Source organism: Dreissena polymorpha, chromosome 2, assembly GCF_020536995.1.
Source record: "Dreissena polymorpha isolate Duluth1 chromosome 2, UMN_Dpol_1.0, whole genome shotgun sequence".
NCBI classification, from domain to species: Eukaryota; Metazoa; Mollusca; class Bivalvia; order Myida; family Dreissenidae; genus Dreissena; species Dreissena polymorpha.
Window position 1 is genome coordinate 132,879,316 of NC_068356.1, and position 25,534 is coordinate 132,904,849.

Below are 25,534 nucleotides of genomic sequence, written 5' to 3' on the forward strand. Positions count from 1 at the left end.
TGCTCAGTAAACGTGCGTTGTTGACTTGTTTTTGAAACATATGTCACGCGATGGTTACATATAAAGTACTGTTTTATTCAGGTGGCTTTAATTGCGGAAAATGAATTCAATTATATTGGTGGTACTGAGTGGAATTGTATTTGTGTCGAGTAAGGAAATAATAACTTTCATATTTAACAGTAACTCATTATTAACCATAAAAAACCTAATATCGTCGAGACAAGCTCAGATTATATACACGTAAATTATATTGAAAACATTGATCGACACAAAATTAAATACTAGTTTATATAGATGTGCTGCATTCTTGCCGACTTAAGTATTGATGTGTATACTAGTACGTATTCAAACATGTCTTTTGTTCTGCAGCAGATTCTTGGTTGAGATTGCAAAAGACCCCGTAGGAAGGAGACCCATCATCCGTTAAATTGCCAACCATGAAATTGTATGAGCCTCGTTCTTGGAAAACTGGGCTTAATGCATGTGCGTAAAATGTCGTCCCAGATAAGCCAGTGCAGTCCGCCAGTGACGACATTTTCCGCTATTATGGAATTTTGCGTTAAAATGACGACTCTTCTTAACGAACATTCGGGCTTGGTGGAAGATGGTGTCTTTGAGGACGGCACAGGCTAATCAAGGATGACACATTGTGCAAATGCATTCAGCCCAGTTTTCTCCGAACGACACACGTGCATCAAGCCAACGTTCATATAATTAATACTTAAAATTTCTTATAAAGTAAATGTATATTGGATTTCGTTTGTTTATCACCAGTTAACAGGCAATCTAGCGAACTGCGATTCTGGAAGCAAGAATATAATAGGATCGATGATCGCTCATCAGAAGCATATAATTATGATACTAATGTTAACAAAAGTACATTAGGTTTTCTTTTTGTTCCACGGCGGTTCCATGGGACGTCACGATGTCGGATACTGTGAACCCCGGAAGCAATGAAAAGACAGGGGACCACCCATACGCGGATGTACTGCCAGCTATATAAACATTACATAATGCTAAATTGGTCGTTGTCGGTTCAGATACTACTTAAATGTACCCCGGGTACTCTTAAGTATACAAAATGTATACAGAGAACGGAAAATATACTTAAATGTTTTCAGCCATAATCCAGATGTACGTGTTAGTATATTGTTCGTACACCGGGTACATTGTAGTATACTTAAGTGTACCCGGGGTACTTTTAAGTAATATCTGAGTCGAAAATGACCAATCGAGCTTTACTAATTAAAGTAGTATACACCATTTTATTTCTTTTCTTGTTGAATATCAGTCGCAGGAGACGAGGTTCCAATATGTGAACCCGGAAGCAAGGAGAAGCTTCCTCACCCGCGGGAATGTCAGCTCTACATAGACTGCGCCAGCACAACGGAAGTTCCCTGGTTGCCGGGAGCCAAAACGCGAGAGTGCGAGTATCCATTGCTGTTCGATGAGCGGACACGGTTGTGTCAAGATTTCAGGACCGTCCACTGTGGTAGTCGCTCGTTGAAGGTTAACGCATGTGAGTACCTTACTTTTTGAACGTTTTATTTACATTTCTAAATTGGAATACACATGTTTCAAGCTCAACCATTGATAACGTTACATAAACTAAAAGCCACTGTTATTACCGGTAACACATTCTTTACCACAAGCACTACATTGTTAGTTCACGTATTCGTATACATTATAAAGGAAAGGTCCGTGGTTTCTTTTGAGTAACTTCGAAGAATAAACATCGTCAATTGAATAATATATGATAAAATTGTGTCATAAATACACTTACACTTATGTTGTCTATTTCCTAGAATACTGTTACAAAAACCTACAGTGTTCGAACATGCATTTATTCATTCATTCGGTTAATTTGTTCATATTAATCTTTTTGGTACGGGGTCTGCTTTAGTCACAATTTATGTTTGAATGGCGCCGTGAATTGCACTTTTCAATAAATATGTACATTTTTCTATTTTATATCATTCCAATCCTACAGTACTGAATTTCATCAAAAGTCCTAACAGTAAACAATTTTTCCGCATTCTGGTTTCATAAATTTCCATTTTTCATTTTGTAAAGGCGACTATTATGGAAACCAATGCAACGGCCCCAATTGCCGCCCCTGCGACTTTTCGTACCCTTCCTGTGAAGGTCGTCCGGACGGACGCAACGCCATCGAGTGGAAGTTGAACTCCCCGATGTACGCCGTTTGCGACAGTGGTCGTTTTATCGAGGAGGGAAAATGTCCCGCCGACACATCCGGTGCGCCCCTGTTGTTCAATCCCGCGTTACGTGAATGCGACAAAATGGAAAACGTACTTGGTTAGATGCTGATGACAATATCAACACTGGTTAGACGACGCACGATGAACCAAGTATAGCATATCATGGCAATGGAACTTGACGTATTTCTTTTATTTTATTCAGTATAAATAACGAAGTGTGATCTTCATTGTCTCATATAAGATGCGTTAATACGACGATATAAATAACAACATTGAAAACGAACACTATACCAATTATTTATTTATTTTAATTATTTTGATTGCAATAAAAATCTGCATCAGAGAAAAGCCAAATAGGAGGATCAAAGTCCACGTAAAACATAGTTTATTGAAAGTGTCTTACGTCGTGAAAATGAATGCGGACACCTCCATGTTTTAAGTCGTTATTGCCGGTTATGTTTATGTGGTTTTCTTTTGTACCAACAAATATTTTCACCATTACCGGTATATAATTATATTATGTGTTCATACATTGGCATGGGGCGTTTAGTTATGAAATATGTAGAGGCATGCACACAGAAATAACAGAACACGGCACATAGAAGCTACTTAAACAAACAAAATTTAAAGATTGTTTTGCTGACAATTCTCTGAAATTCTGTCACTTTACATTTTTTTCTTAGCGTTTGCAAGAAATCAACCATGTTATATTATAGTTGTAACTATAAACTGAACGTGCTTTTATGACTTACATCAATTTGATCCATTATTGCGCAATAATTCTGGTAATTTATCATAGTGATTGACGCGGAAAATTGAAAGCACTAGAATTAACAAATGGTAGTTCTTAACGGTGATTTATTAATACAGTACTCGACATCTTCTGCAATACAGCGTCGATGCACTTCATTTTCAGTGACGTGTTTGAATGATTATGTGGTACATGTAATGACAAAACATTTGGTTTTATTCGAACGCAGCAGCGAATAAACATCCAAACACACCTGGATTGCTCATATATATCTTTATTTAAAGAGAGAACTTTATTTTAATGATAATTAAGCAAGAAATGGCCAAGTTTTGATATTTTTCTCACGATAACGAGGTTATCATTAATTATAAACATTGCCGTGTGCAAAGCGTCTTATAAATAGCATATGACGATGTTTGTACATAATAGACGTGCCTCAACAAGCAGTTTCGATTTGCTATACGCCTATATATGATCATTCACTAGCTCACTTGACGTATGTTATACGACCTTGAGAAATAACCGATTAAGGTAGGTAAAGTTTGTGTTGAATTTACTATTGTGTGATTTTAATACGTGACCGACTTTTCATAAAAATAATCATAAATAAATTATTTATTTATATAAGATTATCAAAGTTATCTACATTCTCCACATGCATTAATAAACAGTGTTGAATGCTATTATAACGATATTAAAATGAAATGCAATATTCAGTTGTATGCATCATTTACAACTTCTACACTTGTGTCTTTTTGTACGTAATTTAACATTAGTAAATCTGAATCACATGGGCACATGTAGTTATTTCCAGCACGGTTATTCACTGATTATTAAATAGTTTATAGGCATTTATAGATATAATGCAACGTCTGTTAAAGCATCTACCCGCGCTCGATTGGTTATTGTCGGCTCGGGTACTACTTACATGTACCCCGGATACTCTTAAGTATACTTACATGTACCCCGGGTACGGAAAATATACTTAATCGGATCGGATTTGGGGCGGGAATACAACTCGGGTACAGTCTAACATCGACCGGGTACGTTTAAGTATATTTAACGTACCCGGGGTACATGCAAGTATACCTAAGAGTACCCGGGGAACAAGTAAGTAGTACCCGAGTCGACAATGAACAATCGAGCTCTACTCGTCGTAAATTAACCCATTTATGACTGGTGGACTCTCCAATCCTACTTAATTGGATCAAGGTATTTCCAAAATTAGGGATGTCTCGTATATTTATTTCTATTTTTAGAATATTACTTACTGAAAGTCATTTAAGCAAACAGCGCAGACCCTGATGAGACGCCGCATCATGCGGCGTCTCATCTGGGTCTACGCTGTTTGCAAAGTCTTTTTTTCTAGACGCTAGGCATAAATGGGTTAAATGAAATAACACATAATTTTAAAATATGCGCTTTATCTATAGTTATAATACTTATGTACATACACATATTAAGCTTCGTTATCGGTATGATGCGGCTACATATGCGACTAGTCGATACTTGAATGCAAAATTTCAAGGTCAACATCGAAAATTTTATACAGTGCAAATATCAAATAGCAAACTGCATTCAAATATTCAGTTGCTCTATAGCTGAGTAAGCAAACCTCATTCAATTTTTTATCGATTATATAGTCAATATTTTACAAGCCGTAATAGATCGAATGCTTTACACCCAAAGACATGTTGAATATGATTATTGGGACAATTTTGCAATTGAGCTCAATGCGGAAATTATTTACTGTGTTACTTTGTCGCCTGTTTCGTTGAATAACTCGCACTGAGGCAATCAATAAGAAATGGTCGTACACTACCGGCATGTATGAAAAGGACCTTGATAGATCATTTGCTGCAAACAGATAATTTATTCAGTGACATGTTTGTATTTATCACAAAACGAAGTCCAACATGCGTAACATGCGTTCTTTTGAAGATAACATTGGAAACAGGCTTCGCAGACTTCGAGATTAGTAAAATTAATATTGTGTCATTGAACATTACATACACATAAGCCATAATAACGAGGTCACGTGGTATGTGGTAGATAACTGTAGCACCATGAGATGCGCTCTTTAGATATGAATTTGAATTTGATTTTCGAAATTTTGTTCTCAACAAATGAATTCCTACTGTGCAGTGTAACCTCCTGTTTAAGTTGGTAGCTGCTCGGAAGCGCGGAGGTTGATCGGACATGGGTGGTCTTAATTCAAGGTTCTCCGGTTTTTTCTCACCGCTCAATATAACAACAAAAATGGAATATATTTCCATTTTCAATCATTTTTTTTAATTCTAGCAAATCTACCGTGACACACACATTCCTCATGTAATGCAATTTCGGTCACTGAAAGATCTCATGAGCAAATCCTTGCATTCATAACCAAGCCACGTGGTACAATTATTTTACAAACCATAACTTATATACTATTTTCTAAATATAAAAATACTACTTTTTATAATATGACACAAACAAATACCTACCACATCTGGTAGGAACTTTTGTGAGATTGTATGTGAGAGCATGGAACGAAATCTCTGCGTGGAGATTGTGAATTGTGCATGTATGAATACACAAATGGCGTAGTTTTTTTTAATTTGTCTTTAAGTTTTGTTTACTGATAGCAGAAGATCTGGGTTAGTTTTTTTCAGAGCGCATATTCCAGATTCGGTATGGGTGAACATTATATACGTACTTTTGTCTTCAGGCAAAACTCTAGTTATTTGAAACTAGAAAATCTTCAATTAAAATTCAAAACAGCTTACCCGTAATACCACTCTCGTTCTTATAACCATTGAAACGTTATTAATATAACGCATGACTTAATACGCTAGCGGTCTTTCGATTGTACAGTTTTGGCGCAACAATGGCAGTCGACAACGTGCGAAAGAACGCCATGAAGCGTTTGGCGCAAGATCTCAAAGAGTTGGAACAACAGCCCGAGGAAAACGTGTCCGCAGCGCCACTTGAGGAAAACATGTTCGAGTGGCACTGCAATTTCCGGCATGACGACATCATTTACCATCTCATACTGTACCTGCCCAACAAGTACCCGTACGAATCACCCAGCGCTGAGTTCGTGCCTGCCGGCTTTAGGTATGTGGAAAACAGTTTTTGTATAAATACAACGTAGACATAATTAAATGGGTTTTGATGGCTTCAGGTTTGTTGACATCTTGTTATGTGTCACTACAAATGAATTACTAACTATGTATTGATGGCTTTAAGTTTGTGGAAATCATTTATGGTATCAATACAAACGTTATCTGTTAACTGTTTAAAATTATTAATATTTGATGTATAGCATATAAGCAATATTCCGATGCTGTTTCACAACTCCCGGACCCTTTGCAAACGTCGATGATAACAAAAAATGCAATGACACGTGTTTTGTTTAGAAAGGAGTTTAAAAGATGAAAACACAAAACAGTCACGGAAGATTACTAATACCACAGCAATATCTCAATTCAAGGAGGTGCACACTTGAATATTAGCTGAGTTTAATCTTAAAATGTTGCCATCCGCTACTTTATATTGATTACAAACCAAACTCAAAAAGCTGAACGTTGCTTTATTGAATTGCTAAGTGCACATATCTTTGCAACAAAAAATGTGACATACATAAAGATAATGTCGTGCACTTCTACATAGTATTACAAAACTCGACACTCCTATAAGTTCCATGTTGATACACAGAAAACGGTTCTTAAGGTTTACTACACAATTTCAAATATGCATCCAAAGTTTACAAAAATACAAGGGAACACAACTGGGTGCACATAATATAGCGACATACATGCACGCCTTTTACTTCGTTATAGTATTGACAACATATCTGTAAAGTTTCATGTTGATAAGCAGAAAATTAGTTCGCGAAATAAAGTATACATGTGCAGCGTGATAGACCAACCCACTGACTTGCAGGGTGATTTCACTATACCCCGACAACCTTGTTTTACTTGGTTGTTGCAATAGATGATTTACGTTTTGTGAATTGACGTACGCCCCGACAACACTAAATTTACGACTTTAGACGGGAATTCGGATATTAAATCAAAAGTTGCAAGCTGACGCATTAAACATGCTGGTAAAAAAACATGTTTCAGTATTGATAACACACACAAGCCTGGCGAATACAATATACACGGAAAATGCAATATTACCGGGATATACAATAAAACCGTAAAATTCAATATTACCGGAAAATACATTATTACCGGAATAAACAATATAACCGGAAAATTCAATATTAATTGAATATACAATATAAGGGAAAATACAATATAACCGGAAATATAATCGGAATATACAATATAACCAGAATCAAAAACTGTTGAAGGTATAACAGCGGCGCCACGATGCCAGGAAAGAAGGGCACTAAGGTATGCCTGAACATTTTTGCCGACTTCGCCTTGATTCATACGGAGTGGAAGGATCAGAAAGGACTCGGATGGTCCCCTGGCTACACCATTCAGACGATTCTAATGAACGTGGTAGGTAGTTTCTCATACACCAAGACCGTCTTTAATCTTTAGTTCTAGAATACTTTGAGCTTTTATGGGTACATATTCTAGTAAAATTCGGTTAAAGCGGTCAGAAAATAGGTCAATTAAAACCTTAAATGTGTTCAATCTTTAGAAAACAGTTTGTCAAAATCTTGACGGAATATGGTTAAAATGTTTATCTTGACAGCATAAAGCCTGGGTCAAGTGGGGTTTAAATTAGGCCACAAGATCAAATCTTTGGAAAAAATAGTTGACGACTCTAGAAGCCACATTCATGACTCAATCTTGCTGACACTGTATGGAAATAAATCTTATCTATATCCATACCAAGTTCGAGTCTATTTCAAGAGGTTAAATATTAGATCTTCCGGTCAAATCTTTAAAAACAAACGTTAAATACTCGAATTACCATCGGCTTATTAACTATCTGTGAAGTATTTTAAAAGCGTTGTATGAAGAGCGGATGTTGCAAATGCAAAACGACACAATTCGAGTTGTTTGAAATGTGCGCACTAAAAACTCGAACACGTAATGCGAAAATGACCTACTGGATACGGATCGATGATTCTGGTAAATCTTACTAAGAAATATTAACACAAGACAAGTTGTCGAGCGTGTATGTACTATATTATCAAACATACATCTATTATTCTGTATTGCATTTTTAAATGCACCTTTGGGAGTTTTATGTAAAAAAGATAACTTCACATTGTTCACAAAAATACCACGCTCTTGGTATTACTTTTACCGATCTTGGTACAAAACAACTCAATTTAAAACATTATAACTTATTAGGGGAATTTTAAGTTGAAATATGGAATCAAGTTTTTCATTAGAGAAAGTTAACATAATTTTGGTAAGAAAAAAGGGGAAACAAACATAGTAGAGAGTAGTCTTGAAAATTCTTTCCTTTCCAGAAAACTGTGTTCGTTTAATCATAGCACATCATGATTTTCATTGGTTACTTTACACTATACAGGTGGCGTTTCTGGCTGAAACTCAGACAGGGGAGAATGAATGGCAGAAACAAACACATGCCCACAACCTAAAACTATCAAAGGTATACAGTACACATGAATGAATTCCGATGGCGTTTTACAGATGCAGCATTATAATTAAAAAAAACTTTGTTTGCCTCCCACCCCTCAGGAACCTACCCCCTCCCCCATCCCTCACTCCACCCCTTGAACCACTGGTTCCTTGGATATAAGGTTAAGGTTGATACGTGTTGGAGTCGATGTTCTAACATGATCTTAACAAGACAATAAAACTTTTATAAACACCATATTCACTAACTATATATATGTATACATATGTAATAACATCCTTTTTTGAAACCAACCAAACCACTCATCCAAGGCACTGTGGAATCAAGGAGTGTGGTCAGGGGATAGGTAGGCTCATGAATGGGGAGGCCAATCTTTTTGATGTATTTTTAAATACCACTGCCTGTCGTGTTTTACTTGTTGAATGCCACACGAAAGTCCGCCCTCACTTGTATATTTTTGTTGTTTTGTATGCAATCTGTGTAATAAAAGTGCACACAACAGGTGTTAAACTATCAACCTTCAGGCAATTAAAGCTTGTAACAGATCTCAACTGTTAACCTTCATTTTGGTTATATACAAATAGAAAAAATGATTATTTAATTTAACAATAAAAACAACGCAGGTTCGATCAATTAAATTGAGATGAAAAGTGACTGGATTTTTGCAGGGATTCAAGTGCGAAGACTGTGGGCACACATACAACAAACCCTATCCTCAATTGCCAGAATCCTCTACTGTCAAGAAATCTAAGACCCAACCTAAAGGTATGATTTTCTCAACAATCTGTTACTGACTCCGTCACTACTCGCTGCTTCCTCTTGTTCTATTCCTAGCATGAACAATCTTCGTTCATCATCAAATTTCTCTTTCAACACTTTTCATATTTATTATTTATAGTACGTATTTCTGACTTGTACCAAGAAAAAAGTCTTAACGCACACCCAGTTATTGCATAAATACTACTGCAAGGAGAGAAACTAAATACGAATTATTTCTTTGGTTTCAAACGTTTTCTTTTAATCATTGTATTGTGCATGATTGATGAACAATGTATTTCCAACAGAAATAAATATGTATAAACTAAAAAATGTTATCATTCTTATCATACAATATTATCCTATGTATACTTATTACTAAATTCCATAGTATCATACTTATTATAAATTCAATACTATCCTTCTTATACTAATTACAATAATAGCCGTATTAAACTAAATACAATATGGCCCTTCTTATACTAAATACAATACCATCCTTGTACTAAACATACAATATTATTTCTTAATTATATCTTTCTTATGTTCAATGTGATAATATCCTTCATATAATTAATACCATGTTATCCTTTTTATATGTAATACAATAATAATCTTCTTATACTAAAAACAATAGTATCCTTCTAATACTAAATAAAATATTAGTTTTTTGTACTAAATACATTATAATCCTCATACTTAATACACTATTATCTTTCTTAGGCTAAATGTAATTCATATACTAAATACATCCCTCTTATACTAAGGTCCGCAGATCGTAGACTATATGTCAAAGGAGCCTCTTAAAGTCGAGAAACCTAAGGGCATAGAAGACTTGTATGGCTACGGATTGATAGTTTCTGGTCCAACTCACCGACCCGCTTTGACTACCCCCTGCGAGTTCCTGAAATTTGATTCATTTAACAGCATGAAAAAAGCTGTGGGTACAGTCCACAGCGTTCTTAAAGAGGAACTGAAGTTTTTTCTACCGTTATACATCCACCAGAAGCATGGGGAAGAAATCAAGGTTTGATTCATATAGAATTTTCCTCTCAGTAACTCCAGCATGGAACAGCACTCATAAATGCATTGTAGATGGTTGTACTTTTAATATATGAACGGTTATATCATTGTTTGATATGCATGTGATTGTTATATATTATGTGTATGATCTAATAAATATGTTTTAAATAAAATCCAGGCGACGTTTGAAGACGTGCTTACCAAAGACATCGCAGCGATCATGCCGAAGTGCAAGGCGAACAAAACCCCGATTGAAGAAATGGTGATCAAGACCATCCCAAACCTTATGAGCGCCACGGTGGTGGAATTCAGCAAAGGAACGCAGCATACGAGCGATAACAGTCTCAATGGTTACTTCGCATTGCATCGTCTCTTTCTATGGGCATTGGAAACCTATCCTGATCTACAAGGAATAATTGAAAAACAAATTCAGGTAATAATAAGAAATTACAGTATTTTTAAGATGTATCTGTAGTGGTAATAACATTAAATATATAAATTGATAGAGGCATATGTTGAGACATTTGGTATCATGAACTGTATACAACCACTAAATGGAAATTAAATACTAAATTTCTATGCTAAATGTATAAATTATATCGGCAAAGTGATTTTCACTATCGGTCACATGTTCTATTCTACTTAAGACACAAAGTACTGGTTCCACCCAGGTAATATACTCAAGAATGCCTCAATAAGCATTATTATTTCAGTGCAATTGAGTCAAAATACATGTACACAGATTAAAACTACAAAACTAAATCTATTCTTGTGTAATCACGTATAATTATTCATGCAATAAAATACTTTTTCTAAAGTTAATAATTTGTTTGCATTCAATTATGTAATTCAATAATATTATATTACACTATTTGCATTGAAGGAGTTCATCGAGAGTGATAAAAATCGTACCAAGAAAGCCTGTCCACATATCGGGGAACGATTGATGCTGCTGGCCGCATCCCATAAATATAAGTAAGACATTGTTAAAAGGTACTTAAACCAATAAAAACATTAAAGGTACTTAAACCTATAAATACAAGTATGTATTGTTTAACCATCTACCACTTAGATACGCAATTTGACAGATGGGCACCAGACAGCATTAAACCTAAACAGACAGTTTTTTTGCCGGTTGCATATTTCTATTACCACTTTGGTTTTTAGTGGGAAAGGGTTAATTAGTACTCAAAACTTGTCATTTTTGCTATTTGTTATACAATATCATAATGAGAAACCTTGTTGTTGTTCCATCCTCCGGAGTATGATTTTTCCATATTGGTTTCTAAACAATTCAGTCATGTGATGTTTCCTCAAATGGCCCATCACATGATGCTGTTGCAATAGTTATTGATTAGAATGCCTTTACAAACCGGATGTTCCCTGTTGGATCCCTATTAAAGAAACATTCGCAAGTAATGTCCTCGAGCAATATACATTTGTCATCGATATACTTTGATCGGATTACTTTGCCTCAGCAAATCTATCAAAGAGCATGCAATTGCTGGTGATGGCATTGCCAAACATAAAACCACCCCCCCTTACACTTGTGGAGTGGAGGACAAAGCCTGTGCATACCTATTGAAGAGCATGCACAGCAGATAGTGTTCTCAGTAATTTCCAAAAAAAGTACATTAATATTTTTATTTTACTTAGACGGTAGAAAAGAAAGAAGTTTATTCAGCGAGGAAACCTAAAACCAAGCCTATAAGATGGTGTAATATAAGATAACAAAATAAATGTCTAAATGTAATACAAACATAATTGACCTGCCCATACTAAGATTGGAGGACACTACAAATGATAATCTTGGAAGACACTTAGATCTCATGCCCACTGTTTTCCCAGTGGGCATCTCAAACATAAATTACCTGCCTACACTTAGATAAGAGGATATACATATCTTCCTTTACTCAGATGGGAGGACTTTGCCTTGGCATACTTATCAGAGAGCATGCGCAGGCAGGTGATGTGGTACGTGAAGGAAGATGCCAAACTCGGGATGCTCGACACCCCCATGGAGTACCGGCTGACACACACCTTGGAGAGGACCGCAGTGAGCAGGAAACTGCTGGCTTTCCAGGTAATAAGTTTTAAGTCTTTCAAAAAATGTGCGTGTTTTTTTCTTTGTTATTATCTTTTTAAAACAATGGAGTAATGGCTGACACACACCTTGGAAAGGACAGCAGTGGACAGGAAACTGCCAGCTTTCCAGGTAAATTTTATGGACAAAAACTATAACATATAACACAATATAACAAAGGGCAATAGCTAAATAAAGTGTTTAGACACAGGCATGGGGGTATAAGCTCATATCTCACCTCCTACAAAAATGGCCTTATCCGATTGGCTTAGAGCGGTAAGGTGCACATGGTGTATTTTCCAAGCACCCCGAGTAATTTCCATACATCCCGAGTAATCGAGTATTCGGTTGTGAAATTATCGTAACGCAGTTACTAACTGATGATGTATGGGATATACATCCTCAGCACTTTCATACCATACTCGAGCTTCGCTCTCGTATGGTATGAATTTACTGAGGGTGTATATCCCACGCACCATCAGTTATTAACAGTGTTACTAATAACTCACACCTTGGAGAGGGCTGTAGTGAGAAGGAAACTGCTTAAATGTGAAAAACAGTTTCCTCAAAATAACTTCAGTTTGGATTGAGCTGTTGAACTGAAATTGTAGGCAGTTCCAGGTGGCGAGCCTTGAACTATAAGACCGAAGTCTTTGAAATTATGCTTTGGTGTGCCCCCTTCATGTGTTGTCAACAAGAAACTGCTAGATTTGTAGGTATGGAGCATCATATTAAAGGGGCCTTTTCACAGATTTTGGCATTTTTTAACTTATTCATTAAATGCTTTATATTGATAAATGTAAACATTGGATCGTAAAAGCTCCAGTAAAAAATCAAGAATAAAATTAAAAAAAGGAAAAGAACATTGCCCGGCGCAGGTTTCGAACCAGTGACCCCTGGAGTCCTGACAGAGTCCTGAAGTAAAAACGCTTTAGCCTACTGAGCTATTCCGCCGAGTACACATACTTGACGTAGTTTATACATTATATAAGCAATCGTCGTAGTTTCACAAAATTTAACGACAAAAACAGAACTCTCCAAATTATTCAATCGTTTCGCGTTGCAACGCTTTATAATTTTTAGGTTTTAAAATCGTCAAAAGATGCATATAATGGCTATATTAGACCATGGTAAATGTTCAGTATTACTGTTTCCTCACAAATATCATAACTAAAACGAAAATTTGCGAATCTGAAACAACTTTTTTCAATTTTGTCAATTTACCAAAGCGTGAAAAGATCCCTTTAAAACACAGGCACTCAAATTCATGTCCAGGGCATTGCTTACTCAAAATTTATCTTTGGACTTGATGAGCTAAAAAAGAAATATTTATGACACTGCGTCTTGATTTGCCCCTTAAATATGAGCAAAACCGATACATTACAGCCCAAGATGTATGTATCAATGTATTAGATACAAAATACACTGCTAACCAATTCATTCAATTCCATTATTCCACTGTTGCAGGTGTTGTTCCTGGATATAGCAATGCCCCCTGATATGAGCAGAAAAGACCTGATAAAAAGCTATGACGACAACCTGGGTTTTCCCACAGAGAAAATGGTTGCCAAGATGAAGGAATCTGTAGAACGGATCAACAACATGAAGACGTTTGTTGACTGGTACAAGGTAAGTATTGAGATAGGGTCTTATGTCACTATTTTTGGACCCTATTGGGCTATATTCCCAAGTTCAACAAAGTATTTTTCCCAAATCCTGCAGTCCCAAAATTCTAAATCGATGATTTGACTTTAAAAAGATGGGAAATGGTATATGTAGAAATAATATTTCTAGTTAAAAAACAACATTTTATTGCTGTGCTTTATTGAGGAATGTAAAATGTAACAATAATTATTTAAAAGTTTTTAATCAAGCATATAGATACTTTTTAAGAAGGTCATTGGCAGAATATACGCCTGTCATAAAACATGGACCCATGGACGCAAATATATTGTTTTGAATGCTTGTCACACCTGACTTTGATTTTATGAGAACAAACATATAGCAGCGGTTTTTGGTGATAAATCAGTGAAGAGAGCAAAAACTGCAAATTGTAGTTTTCTGTAAAAACAGCCTTGACTCTGGAGTGGGAAGCGCAATTTGGCTGGTTGTTAGGCAAAATATATAATTATAAGCTATATCAGTAAAAACATTTTACATTGTTGGTATAAACAAAATGGCAATCATTCTGAAGTGCCTGGTGAAAACTTGTTGGTTATTAAACTTGGCCTTCATTTTGTATAAACATTTTAGTAAGTTTGGGAAGAATCTATGAAAACTGTACGACTTAAAAAAAGGAAACAATGAATATGCTACCCACCAAACTGCCAAATCTCATCTCAGCATAAATTCCTTTTTTGCAATCAAAGGCATATTAAGGTCATTCAACTATAAAAGGTTAAGCAAGATCCATCTATTAGTAAACATGAGTGGAAAAAACAAGCTTCTGGGGACTATATTTAAAACAAGCTGCCGCGGACTTTATATAAAACAAGCTTCTTGGGACTTTATTGAAAACAAGCTGCCGGGACTATATTTAAAACAAGCTTCTGGGGACTATATTTAAAACAAGCTTCTGGGGATTATATTTAAAACAAGCTGCCGGGGACTTTATTTCAAAGAAGCTTCTGGGGACTATATTTAAAACAAGCTTCTGTGGATTATATTTAAAACAAGTTTTCGGGGACTATAATTAAAACAAGCTTATGTGGATTATATTTAAAACAATCCTCCGGGGACTATATTTTCTATGGTGGAAAAACAGACAAATGGCCAAAATTCTGCTAAAACTGGTTGAAGACTTAATCCTGGGCCCGTATTCACCAACCGATTCTTAGACTTAAGATTAAAGAATATACTTAGAACCAAGAAAAATGTGTTCAGTGTTTGAATATATACAGGCCTCCACTGGTGATTATGTCATTAACAAAATGTTCTATATGAAAAATAATATAGAAAGAGGTGTTTACTGCAGAGTTTGATTCAAAATTAAAGAAATTATTGAATTTTCTAATTTAAAGAATTTTCTTTATTCTTAGACTTAAGTCTAAGAATTGTTTGGTGAATACGGGCCCCGTTCCAATAATCTACACATAAAGGTCATTCTACTATGAAAGCTTGAACGAGATACACCCAGTAGTTGAAGAGGAGTTTAAATACAAGCTTCAGGACGTACATATGGGAAAGATGGACAAGTGAAATGCTTAATGCCTTCAGGTCGCTGTGTTGTAGTGGATATGGTGTCTGCCTCTAGACTGGGAAATCATGGTTTTGATCCCCACTGTGGGAGCATTCAATTACAAATAGTTCTACACAGGAAACGCACTTGAGAGGGTTTCAAGACTTGGGCTTTCCATGCAATCTAGCTAATATAAATAGTTTTCAAACTAAACTCATGCATTCCCTAAGCCATAAAAGATAATAATCAACAATACATTAAGATATTTTACCATTTGGTTTCAGGTACTGAAGTTGAAGCCCCCAAGTGAGAAGGAATTGTTTGATGGATTTGTGAAGAACGTTGAGTTCTCCATATGGAATGATGGCTACAACTGGTCCTTCTGGAAAACTGGAGGTTAATACAGTGAGCCTTGTTTTGGGAAAACAGGGTTTAATGCAACTGCGTAAAGTGTCACCCTGTCACCCCAGATTAGCCTGTGCAGTTGTCAGGGACAACTCTTTTCATGTAAACTGGATTTTTGGGTTAGAAGAAGCTTCCTTTAAATAAAAAAAATGATAACAACAGAAAATGTTGTCCTGGATAAGCCTGCTTGAAGTGTACAGGCTAATCTGGGAAGACACTTTATGAACTTTCATTAAGCCCAGATTTCCCAGAACGAGGCGAAAGTGTCAGTAGGTTTACTTACCGCAAAAATGTCAATAAAATCACGTAGAATACTTTGACAAACACAACTAAACTAACTAACATAAGTGAAAGGTTAAGAAAGGGCTACATTAATCCACAAAGATATGAGGTTCAGATATAGATGGTCCTTGTACATGCATGTCCTCTTAACTTAATCTATCTTCAAGTTTCATTTTGATAGCCTTAATCTTCAAACATGATCTGGAAACGTCACATGGGACACAGTCTTCAACAATAAAAGTAATATCTATGTGTTATGGTGACGCGACCAAATAAAGTCAAATTATTGCTGTGATTTAAAGTAAATTTTATTCAAAACAAGTTTGTTGAAATATTCTGTAAGATATTACTTCCCTTTAATTATATTTTTCTAGTTTAACAGGTAAATGTTTTTATATCAACACAGTTATTTTGTTAAACTTCACCAGTGTGTTTAAAACCTTCAAACTCTCAGAAAACACAGATGGTAATGTATTTATTAAAATAAAGGATATCTCAACGTCTTTGATATACAAGAATTTTTATTAAAAATAAATCAATACTAAAAGTCATACTATGCAATATAAAGTTAAATATCTCCATTAATATTAAAGAACCCATTTACACTCAAAGATTTGTATCATAATATGAAGTTATATATTTTAATCCATGTTTGTGTTACAATCTGCAACTTAAAGTTACACTATGCAATTTGGCTTCACACAAGTAATATACCAAGGGCAATAACTCTTGCACTCTGCACTTACATAGAAATATATCTGTAGATTTATCCTTATACCTTTTATTGTTATAGAGTACACAAGAAACTAACAAATGGCAATACCTCAGTAAATATTAAACAAAGCTGGTAATTTTACTCAACGCTTCCAATAAAAACCCTTCATCAATATAAAGATTATATTGAATTATTGAATAATTTTGAGTTACACAAAGAACAAAGAGAAATAACTAAAAAATACAATAGAAATAGTTATGATTCTGTCACACTGCACTTACGCTCAATTATCTAATACAGTATGTGAAGTTTTATGTTAAAACTTTCCATACTTATGCATTTATGGTTGGTGCATGGCAAATTAACAACGCGAAATAACTCTGTAAATACTGAAGAGAGTTTTGGTCCTTGTTCTCAGCATTTTCTCTTGAAGTCATTTATAATTATATAAACATGTATTCACATGCAGCAATCATGTTAAGGTTTGAGGAAATGAGTAATATTTGTCTTGGTTTAAACCTATTTATTTTAGCTCGATTGCATCGAAAGCCTTAGGTTTATCTGAAACGCTCTCGAGTCCATTTCTGTGACTAGAGGCAGTACTCGGTGTCTTTGGGGGAGATCTAAAGATTGCTCTCACTGTTGAGATTCGAACCCGTGAACCCGTTTTAATCAGTCAATAGCTAATGTTACATGTAAACTACCCCACCCAGGCTAATCAGGGACGACACTTTCATCTTTAATGGAAGTTGTCAAAGAAAGTCTATTCTTAACAAAGATCCAGTCTAGGCAGAAAGAGTCATCCCTGATTAGCCTGTGCAAACAATTTGCCCACATGCACTAAGAACCATTTTCTCAGATTGAGTTTCGTATAATTTCTGCTTTACAATCAGGTGGTTGGGGTGAGGTCCTACGAAGATACAAGCCATATACACCTAAAGAGAAAAATGCTGAAGATGACAAGCAAGCAAAAGGAAAGGGCAAAGCACCAGTAAAGGTAAATTTATACACAAGAAACACAACTTTGAATACATATAGAAAGATTTCAATTCAATTTTACGTAGAATAGCTATTTTTTTTTAAAGAAATGCAATTGTATTGCATAATAATAAACATATTTATTTAAGCTCGATTGTATTAAAAGCTTAAGGCTTATTGAAATGGTCTCACTTGCATTTCCTGGGTAGAACCAGTACTTGGTGACGTTGTCGCCATTAAGGTAGATCTTAAGAACACTCCCCCAGTGGTCATTGAATCTCTTCCCTTCCGGTCAATAGGCCGACACCACTACGCAATTTGGACCTTATTGCGTTATAAAAAGGACACGTTTGTTTGAATTATTTCAGGGTCCTTCAAAAGCAAAAGGCAAATTTGTAAAACAAAAACCAATGGCTGTGTCAGATGATGAAGATAATGATGATGATAAGGGCAAGAAAAAGAAAAGGGCCAAAGAACCAGCTTTAAAAGAAGCAAGCAGTGATGAAGAAGAAGATGAAGTCCATCCTGCAATGGCACATGGAAGGGGCAAAGGTCGAGGGGTCAAAAGAGCTGCGAATCCTGCTAATTCGGACATTAAAAGTGACAAGGACGGTGCTTTGAAAGACGTCCATATGAAAGGTCGTGGTCGCGGAAGAGGTAAAGCGAATGTGATTAAGGTAGAGGCCCACTCATTGAAGAATGTTGGAGGTGGAAGGGGAAAAGGTGGCAAAGGGGGCAAAGGGGGCTCTAAAGCTGAGGTGGTTCCAATACAACAATTAAAGACGGCTGACAGAAAACGTGGGGCAGCTCAAGCATTCGGAAAGGAGGTAGCACGAGGAGGAAAGAGGAAACGTTGAGTCTACCATAATGAATGTCAGAATCGTGATGTTAAAATTGTTGTGGACAATGTAGACTGACAATAGGGAACAACTATACAACTATAAAAAAATTCATAAAGTGATGCCTGCAAATATTTAGTGTACATATAAATCTTCATTTTATACATATTTTAAATAACTTCGGTAACTTCTTCTTTTATGAAAAGCATGTTTATTTTAGACTGTTTTGTTAATGTTAAAGTGTATTTAAAATTAGCATTAGGAAATAAATACGTGTCAAGAAAATGTTTTTTTTATCTGTATAATGATTCTGAAATCCAATGTTAAGTAGTTTTAGAAAAGGTTTCCCAAGTGTTAAATATACCCATGAGAGGGAAACTTCCTCGTTTTCCTTTTTGCCATTATGTGTTTCAACTTATTGAAAGGATTTGAAGATTTTTTATCAATCTGTTAGCAATGGTTGCCGACTGATCGCTACTGTGCAAACGATTTTCAAATCCATGCTATGACCAAGTTTACAAGAGCTTAGATTATTGGTTGTCCTGCCAATATCAGCATTAAAATAAATTCAAGAGAATTTGTAAGAGCTGTCTGAATAACAGTACTGCCAAGTTAAATTAAAACTGCTAAGAAGTTTGAAAAAAAGAGCTTTAGCAGTTAATGTAACTTGTTGACAAGAGAAGTTGAATGACTGGTAGAGCCTAGTCTCAAGCTCTTTTTGCTGAGTTTAGCTTTTAAGTAACCAGACAGATCAATTTTTATGTCCACCAGTCTATACTGGGGCACATATTATTTTTGCCCTGTCTGTTGGTTTGTTGGTTTGTTTGTTGGCTTGTTTGCGCCAAACTTTAATATTGGCCATAACTTTTGCAATATTGAAGATAGCAATTGATATTTGCATGCATGTGCATCTCATGGAAAACAATTTTCTGAACAATCAATAGTGCAAGTGGAATACCCAAATATTTCCCTTCCTAATATGAAACACATTTTTTGTCATAGCATTTCTGAATAAGATAGATAAAAACTGAAGAATAACGTACAACAGGGGTTAAGATATAAATATGATCCACGTTCTGGGAAGACAGGGCTTAATGCATTTCCATAAAGTATCGTCCGAGATAAGCCTGTGCAGTCTTCACTCTTTCCACCTAAAATGGATATTGGCTAAGAAGAGACTTTCTTTAAACACACAATACCATACAATTGGAAAGTGTCATCCCTGTCCGCATTGGCTGATCTGGGAAACACTTTGCACACATGCACAAGTCCGGTTTTCAAAGAACGAGGATTAAATGGTTTAACTGCCTGGGGTATGCCTCAGCATTGTTGACATGTGTCTCCTTTTCTTGTAGAGATAATTTTCTGTGTTGAAGATTTGTATGTACTTATATACTGCTATTATGTTCTTGACTGAAGTAGATTAGAAAAAAACACATACAAACAGCAATTCAAAGAACGTTTGATTTTTTGAATTAGTTTTATCTTATAGTAGAAATGAGAATAGTTTTGACATTATTCCAACAAATACAGTTACAACCATGTCCATGACTGAAAAATACAACATTTGTGGTGTGTTTTGTTATTGAAGCGGACCATTCTGTTAGTAAACACAGCTCCTCTTCGTAAAGCATATTAGTTGTCCCCTTTAGTTATAACCAGTTGTTGTCAATAGAAAGCCTGTACAAACATGTTTAGCATTGTACACCGATTTCTATTTCCAAATCAAAGTCGTGTAATTGTTAGACGAATCATTCAAGCAAAAAGTTTTGGTAGAAAGCATGCTCACCTTTTGGTTGTCATGAAAACTGTACAAGTTATTCTGATTTCCAACCAACAGTGGCTTTGTGTCCATATTCACCAGATCATTCTGAGGCTTCACCAACTCATTCTGAGGCTTAAGAATAAAGGATAGTCTTAGACTCAATAACAAGACTTGACATTTTAAATAGAAAAGGCTTAATATGGTGTTTATATTATTAACATATTGTTCTTAATGATGAATTATATCAACAATTGCCATGCGCAATCTGGTTTTAAGAATATTCTGTATTTTTAGACTTAAGTCTAAGAATTGTTCTGTGAAAATTCAGACAAAAATGAAAAGGTTTGAAAAACCACCAGTTCGATGGATAAAGTTTCTATATTCTCCTTTCAACATTGTTTGCACTGAAGTTAGAAATCAACTTTAAAAGTTAACATCAAACTACAATGTAATTTGCCTATAATGAAGTCAACATGGTTATTGTAAGCAATTATAATACCATTATGAATTATATGATAATTTTGCTTATATTTAAATTCAAGGGGACAATTATGCTCTCTGAAATAAAACATAAATGCTTTCAGTGTACTTTAATAGTTAATAAGCAGATGCAATATTAACTAGCGGTTATAATTGGGTTGTTCACATAAGGCGGTGACTGCAACTTCTGTCTATCTTTAGCTAAAGAAAATAAATGTTTTCGGTTTGATCAGGAAAATTTTCCTTAATTACCACTAGCGTCAGAAAAATGATTTAAGACAACATAAAGGTGGCGACCCAAGTTATTTTCCTTTTGACCACTTATTGTGAACATAATATTCCATCTACTGGATTTGTTTTTAGCCACATTAATGTTTGGCTATTGGTTCCTTGCAATAAATAAAAGATTGCCTGGTACAATAAAGTTTCTTTTTTGATGGTGCAGCTGAAGGTTAACTTTGCATATAATTGTTGAAATACTTACTGACAAAAAATATAAGCGCTAATGATTTACTTTATTTACCTTTTGGTCCAAGTGTTGTACACTGTTCAGGCCCTAAACAGCTGGTTTCAGTCTGGAGTCCTGAAAAAACAAGTTATTACATAGTTTAAACTTACAATTTATTGGCAATGACTGCCAATTTGTTGGCCACAACTACAACCATAAGACTGTCATTCTAATGCAAGATACATAGGAAAGGCAAGATAGGTAAGATAGAGACAATTTACAAGTCTGCGCTTAGAAAAGTCATGAAAAATACCACACTACCCTACCACAAATACTGCACCACCCCTAAACTCCATGTCCGTATATGTCATAAATTATAAAACTCATAAAATCAAAATGTCAAGCTCAAACATGGCACAACTTTAGCATTTTGACATAAGACAATAGAATATTCATATAAAAACTTCATGTTATATGGAACTTTGAAGCTTCGTGACAATTTAAATTCACATTCATAGAGTTCTTCATCATGCAAGTTTATTTTTACCGGCAGATGGGCCGACAGACAGACGGACATCTCTGATTAATCCAGTATACTCTCCTCTACTTTGTGTTGTGGAGGGGAATAATTATATATTATTATTAAGCTTATTTGCATTTGATACAACACACAATCTCGAAAAATAAGTTATTTAAACAAATGTCAGGAACAAAGCTAAATGGAAGGTAGTTTGCAATAATTATTCCCAAATGTAGGGTGTCTTTTTTACAATCAATAAATCTCATTTCGCATGTAATATGAATACCCCATTTATAGGTCCTCATTCGACATTTTTATGAGCTAACATCACCACAAACACATGACCATGACATTATGGGTGTTGTTAAATTTGGACTTTAAGCATCTATTGCAAAATGATTAAACTCATTCGTGTTTTTTTCTCCATTAATGCAGACAGGGACGGCAGGAATCTTAATTAATCTAGGGACTGATCATGTGTTTCCAACATTTTCCTATTTTATTCAGATGATTTTGTTTTTTTTAAAGCAGTTATGCTTGGTTAACAGAATTCTCGCTATCACTTTTATGATTAATGGATAAAGACATTAGTAAGTAAACCTGATGCAAATATAGGGAAAGCAATCTCTTGACAAAACAAAACATAGAAGATAAAGATATAAGAACAACAAGGAATGTACATCTTCTATACACAGAGAAAAGTTAATATAGCAAAATACACAGATCAACCAAATATATTGGTGAAATATTAAAATAATATATTAAATATATACTATATTAATATTCAAATGAACAGAAGCAGTTTGTAACAGTGCAAACAATGAAACTTCAGGAACTCTATCTGTAGAGAAATTATTGTTATTATATACTTTTTGTTTAAGGACAACAAACAAAACATGAAATGATCAAAACTGGGATGAAAGCATTTGAATGGTCAAAGCAAATCACTTACTCCAGATTAATCACAAACTAATCGAACAGCAAAAAAGATTTTAACCAAATGTAAATTGACAGCATGCATACAATATTTTATGCATATTTTTGTGTTTTAGAGTCGTAAATATTGGAAAACTATTAAAACAATCAGGGGATAGGTTTTCAAGCGGGACTGACACTCAGGCCTACACAAATAGTCAATGACAATTTTAACCATTCTACGTCGCATTCTTGATAATGAGTGTGCACAGGCAAAGTGTCATCTCACTTACATATCATTAATAATGACTTTACTTTTCTCACACACCCAATTGTCCCTGGGGACAACTTGTTCAATTTAAAAAAGCAACAACATTTTTTGAGAGTTTATAATCAAAGCAAAATGGTAGTAAGAACTGAATATGATGACGATTTGCAATCACCATCATATTAAATGAATATTGTTGAAATATCGAATACCAATCTTACTAAGATCATTATTTCATTATGTACAAAACTTTTTATTTTTGTCACCATATACAAATTCTAAATATACAATAAAATAATTGATAAAAATAAATAAAAAAATAAATCTGCGATCAATACTTTTTATTCACGAATCAGTTAGTCAGAGAGACAGCCCTGTTAACCCGTACTTTGTTGTTTATGCATTACTTGTTACCCTATCAGTTCACACGGTGTCATCAACTCTGACCTAAACAGTTTGGGATTAAGATATGCTGGCCGAAACGCTTAAGACCCATTTTCGCATGACGCGGCTATAAAAGTGTGATTTAAATGTGTCGAAAGAAAACACTGCGGGTAAATCACATAGAAAAACACGATATATTTCGATGGTGAAGAAATGCACTCATAATAAGCCATGTTAGGACACATGATTTGCACTCCCGTAGTATAATTTTTATCTAATTACACTAATGTGTGGTACTCCCGTAGTATAATTTTTATCTACTTACACTAATGTATGGTTTGACAACGAAAACACACATTTCATGCTGTGAGTATGCAACTAACAAGTTAACAAACACAATAGTTCAACTTTTGTTTGAATTTAATTATTTATAAACGTAAATTGCAAACTTTATTTCAAAGTCTAGCGATTATATAGCATTTTTGTTGTTGTCTATAGTATACCTAGTAATTGGCGAACTCATATTCAACATTTTATTAGTTAAGAACTGTGAATAAAAACAAAATTGACCTTCTACTATTGCATTGTTAGCACCCGTGAATACACAAGATCGCCGCTATATATTGAGAACAAAAGAATGTTTCCCAGGCATATCAAATGTAACCCCGCTATAGCAGCATGAACTACGAACAAGGTTACACAACATCCCACTATACTTGTTTATCAGCATCTATTAATAGCCTAAGATTTTGAATGACCTGTGCTGAGCAAAGCGGCGGTTATCGTTCCTTGCGTAGTTAAGAACAGACCGACTCTCAACGCGTGGTACTAACATTAGTTGTCCGCAAGCGAACAGCTAAAATGTCAACAAAGTGACAATATCCGTATAACTGTAACCATCATTATTTACAGTAGCATGTATAATCATCAACAACAGCAGTCAGCAGCATCACAGGTATTGGCTTTGCCATAGGATCAGCACTAACAGTAGCAAAAGCAGTAGTTAAATGACACCCTCTTAATTAGTAACAACGGGAACCAGAAAAAGGAAAAGAAAAGTGGCGATGACACGGAACTTGGTTTTTAACTATTTAACAATTAATTAAGTTTATAAAGTTTCAAGCATGTCTTCTATCATGACTCACGGTATTGAGCTAAAACCATTACCTGTACCCTAATGGTCTATAACGCAATCCCTCCCTAGGTCTTCATGTAAGCTACTTACAAACAGAATTAAGGCACAGTAATCCATCCATACTAAAGTTATCCAGTGCAAAGCCTTTTTATTTTAAGTAATGGTGAACTTCACCCCACTGTCCCAAAATGCAATGCTTCACTATACCAGTATGTGCTCTACCTTAAAACAAAATTTAGCACAATATTTTCATCCTATCTAAAGTTATTGAGTGCAACTGACCTTGACCAAAGGGGCACAAAAAAAAACTCATTAAAAGAGTTGTTGCGCGCAAACATATTTATGGACCTTGTTTGGTGACATCAAATGAATTTCAACTTGCGTCTTACTTTACTTACTTCTCTAAGTAACACACGGGTATAATCTAAGTAAGTGATTGCGTTAAAAACAACTGAACCAATGTGAAGTTTTATTTTATTTGTGTATTTATATAAACATATAATTAAATACAATATATATATATTTATATATTTTTATATTAAAATATCTGTAGTAGGCATACAGATATAATGTTGCACGCACTTTCCTGACTTGTCTAAGAATGAAAGGGGAATAAATCTCCTAAATTACGGTTCAGACTTAATAGCCTTTGTCAGAGCCTACAAATGATAACACAAAAGACATGCGTGAAGTTTCAAATTGTGATCAGAGTTATAGAACTAGTCATTTATCTGATATAGTAACGAATGTTAAGTAATTGAAAACCTATAATTTAAACCTAAATCTAAAAATTATCTTTTTGATACACTGAGTGTTTTCCTTTAATCAAAAATC

At 35.0% G+C, this 25,534-nt stretch overlaps 2 protein-coding genes and 2 long non-coding RNA genes across 4 annotated transcripts; 2 read left to right on the forward strand and 2 right to left on the reverse strand.

Moving 5' to 3' along the window:
• The first annotated feature begins 100 nt into the window (after positions 1-100).
• Positions 101-2,543, forward strand: LOC127870089 (uncharacterized). Its single transcript, XM_052412749.1, has 3 exons — positions 101-149; positions 1,292-1,519; positions 2,074-2,543. Exons 1-3 carry the CDS (start codon positions 101-103, stop codon positions 2,319-2,321), a joined length of 525 nt encoding a protein of 174 aa, XP_052268709.1. The 3' UTR covers positions 2,322-2,543.
• An 814-nt stretch (positions 2,544-3,357) lies between these two features.
• Positions 3,358-19,070, forward strand: LOC127869059 (uncharacterized). The gene is made up of 13 exons (XM_052411335.1): positions 3,358-3,501; positions 5,827-6,069; positions 7,313-7,466; positions 8,458-8,538; positions 9,195-9,291; positions 10,050-10,309; positions 10,484-10,738; positions 11,189-11,280; positions 12,223-12,388; positions 13,856-14,017; positions 15,851-15,962; positions 17,862-17,965; positions 18,315-19,070. Exons 2-13 carry the CDS (start codon positions 5,840-5,842, stop codon positions 18,801-18,803), a joined length of 2,202 nt encoding a protein of 733 aa, XP_052267295.1. The 5' UTR covers positions 3,358-3,501; positions 5,827-5,839; the 3' UTR covers positions 18,804-19,070.
• On the reverse strand, positions 9,516-11,872 carry LOC127869063 (uncharacterized). The gene is made up of 3 exons (XR_008044388.1): positions 11,173-11,872; positions 10,507-10,708; positions 9,516-10,186 (listed from the first exon to the last, which is right to left on the reverse strand). It is a non-coding gene; the product is annotated as an uncharacterized LOC127869063 (long non-coding RNA).
• A 116-nt stretch (positions 19,071-19,186) lies between the features above and the next one.
• On the reverse strand, positions 19,187-24,912 carry LOC127869064 (uncharacterized). Its single transcript, XR_008044389.1, has 4 exons — positions 24,733-24,912; positions 21,554-21,613; positions 20,575-20,682; positions 19,187-20,198 (listed from the first exon to the last, which is right to left on the reverse strand). It is a non-coding gene; the product is annotated as an uncharacterized LOC127869064 (long non-coding RNA).
• Positions 24,913-25,534: the final 622 nt, after the last annotated feature.

Excerpts from the sequence above, each read along its gene's own strand:
- LOC127870089 (XM_052412749.1), top strand. The coding sequence starts at position 101 with ATGAATTCAATTATATTGGTGGTACTGAGTGGAATTGTATTTGTGTCG. Across the intron at positions 150-1,291 it reads TGGAATTGTATTTGTGTCGA|TCGCAGGAGACGAGGTTCCA; the intron begins GTAAGGAAATAA and ends GTTGAATATCAG. Across the intron at positions 1,520-2,073 it reads CTCGTTGAAGGTTAACGCAT|GCGACTATTATGGAAACCAA; the intron begins GTGAGTACCTTA and ends CATTTTGTAAAG.
- LOC127869059 (XM_052411335.1), top strand. The coding sequence starts at position 5,840 with ATGGCAGTCGACAACGTGCGAAAGAACGCCATGAAGCGTTTGGCGCAA. Across the intron at positions 9,292-10,049 it reads ATCTAAGACCCAACCTAAAG|GTCCGCAGATCGTAGACTAT; the intron begins GTATGATTTTCT and ends TCTTATACTAAG. Across the intron at positions 17,966-18,314 it reads AGGGCAAAGCACCAGTAAAG|GGTCCTTCAAAAGCAAAAGG; the intron begins GTAAATTTATAC and ends GAATTATTTCAG.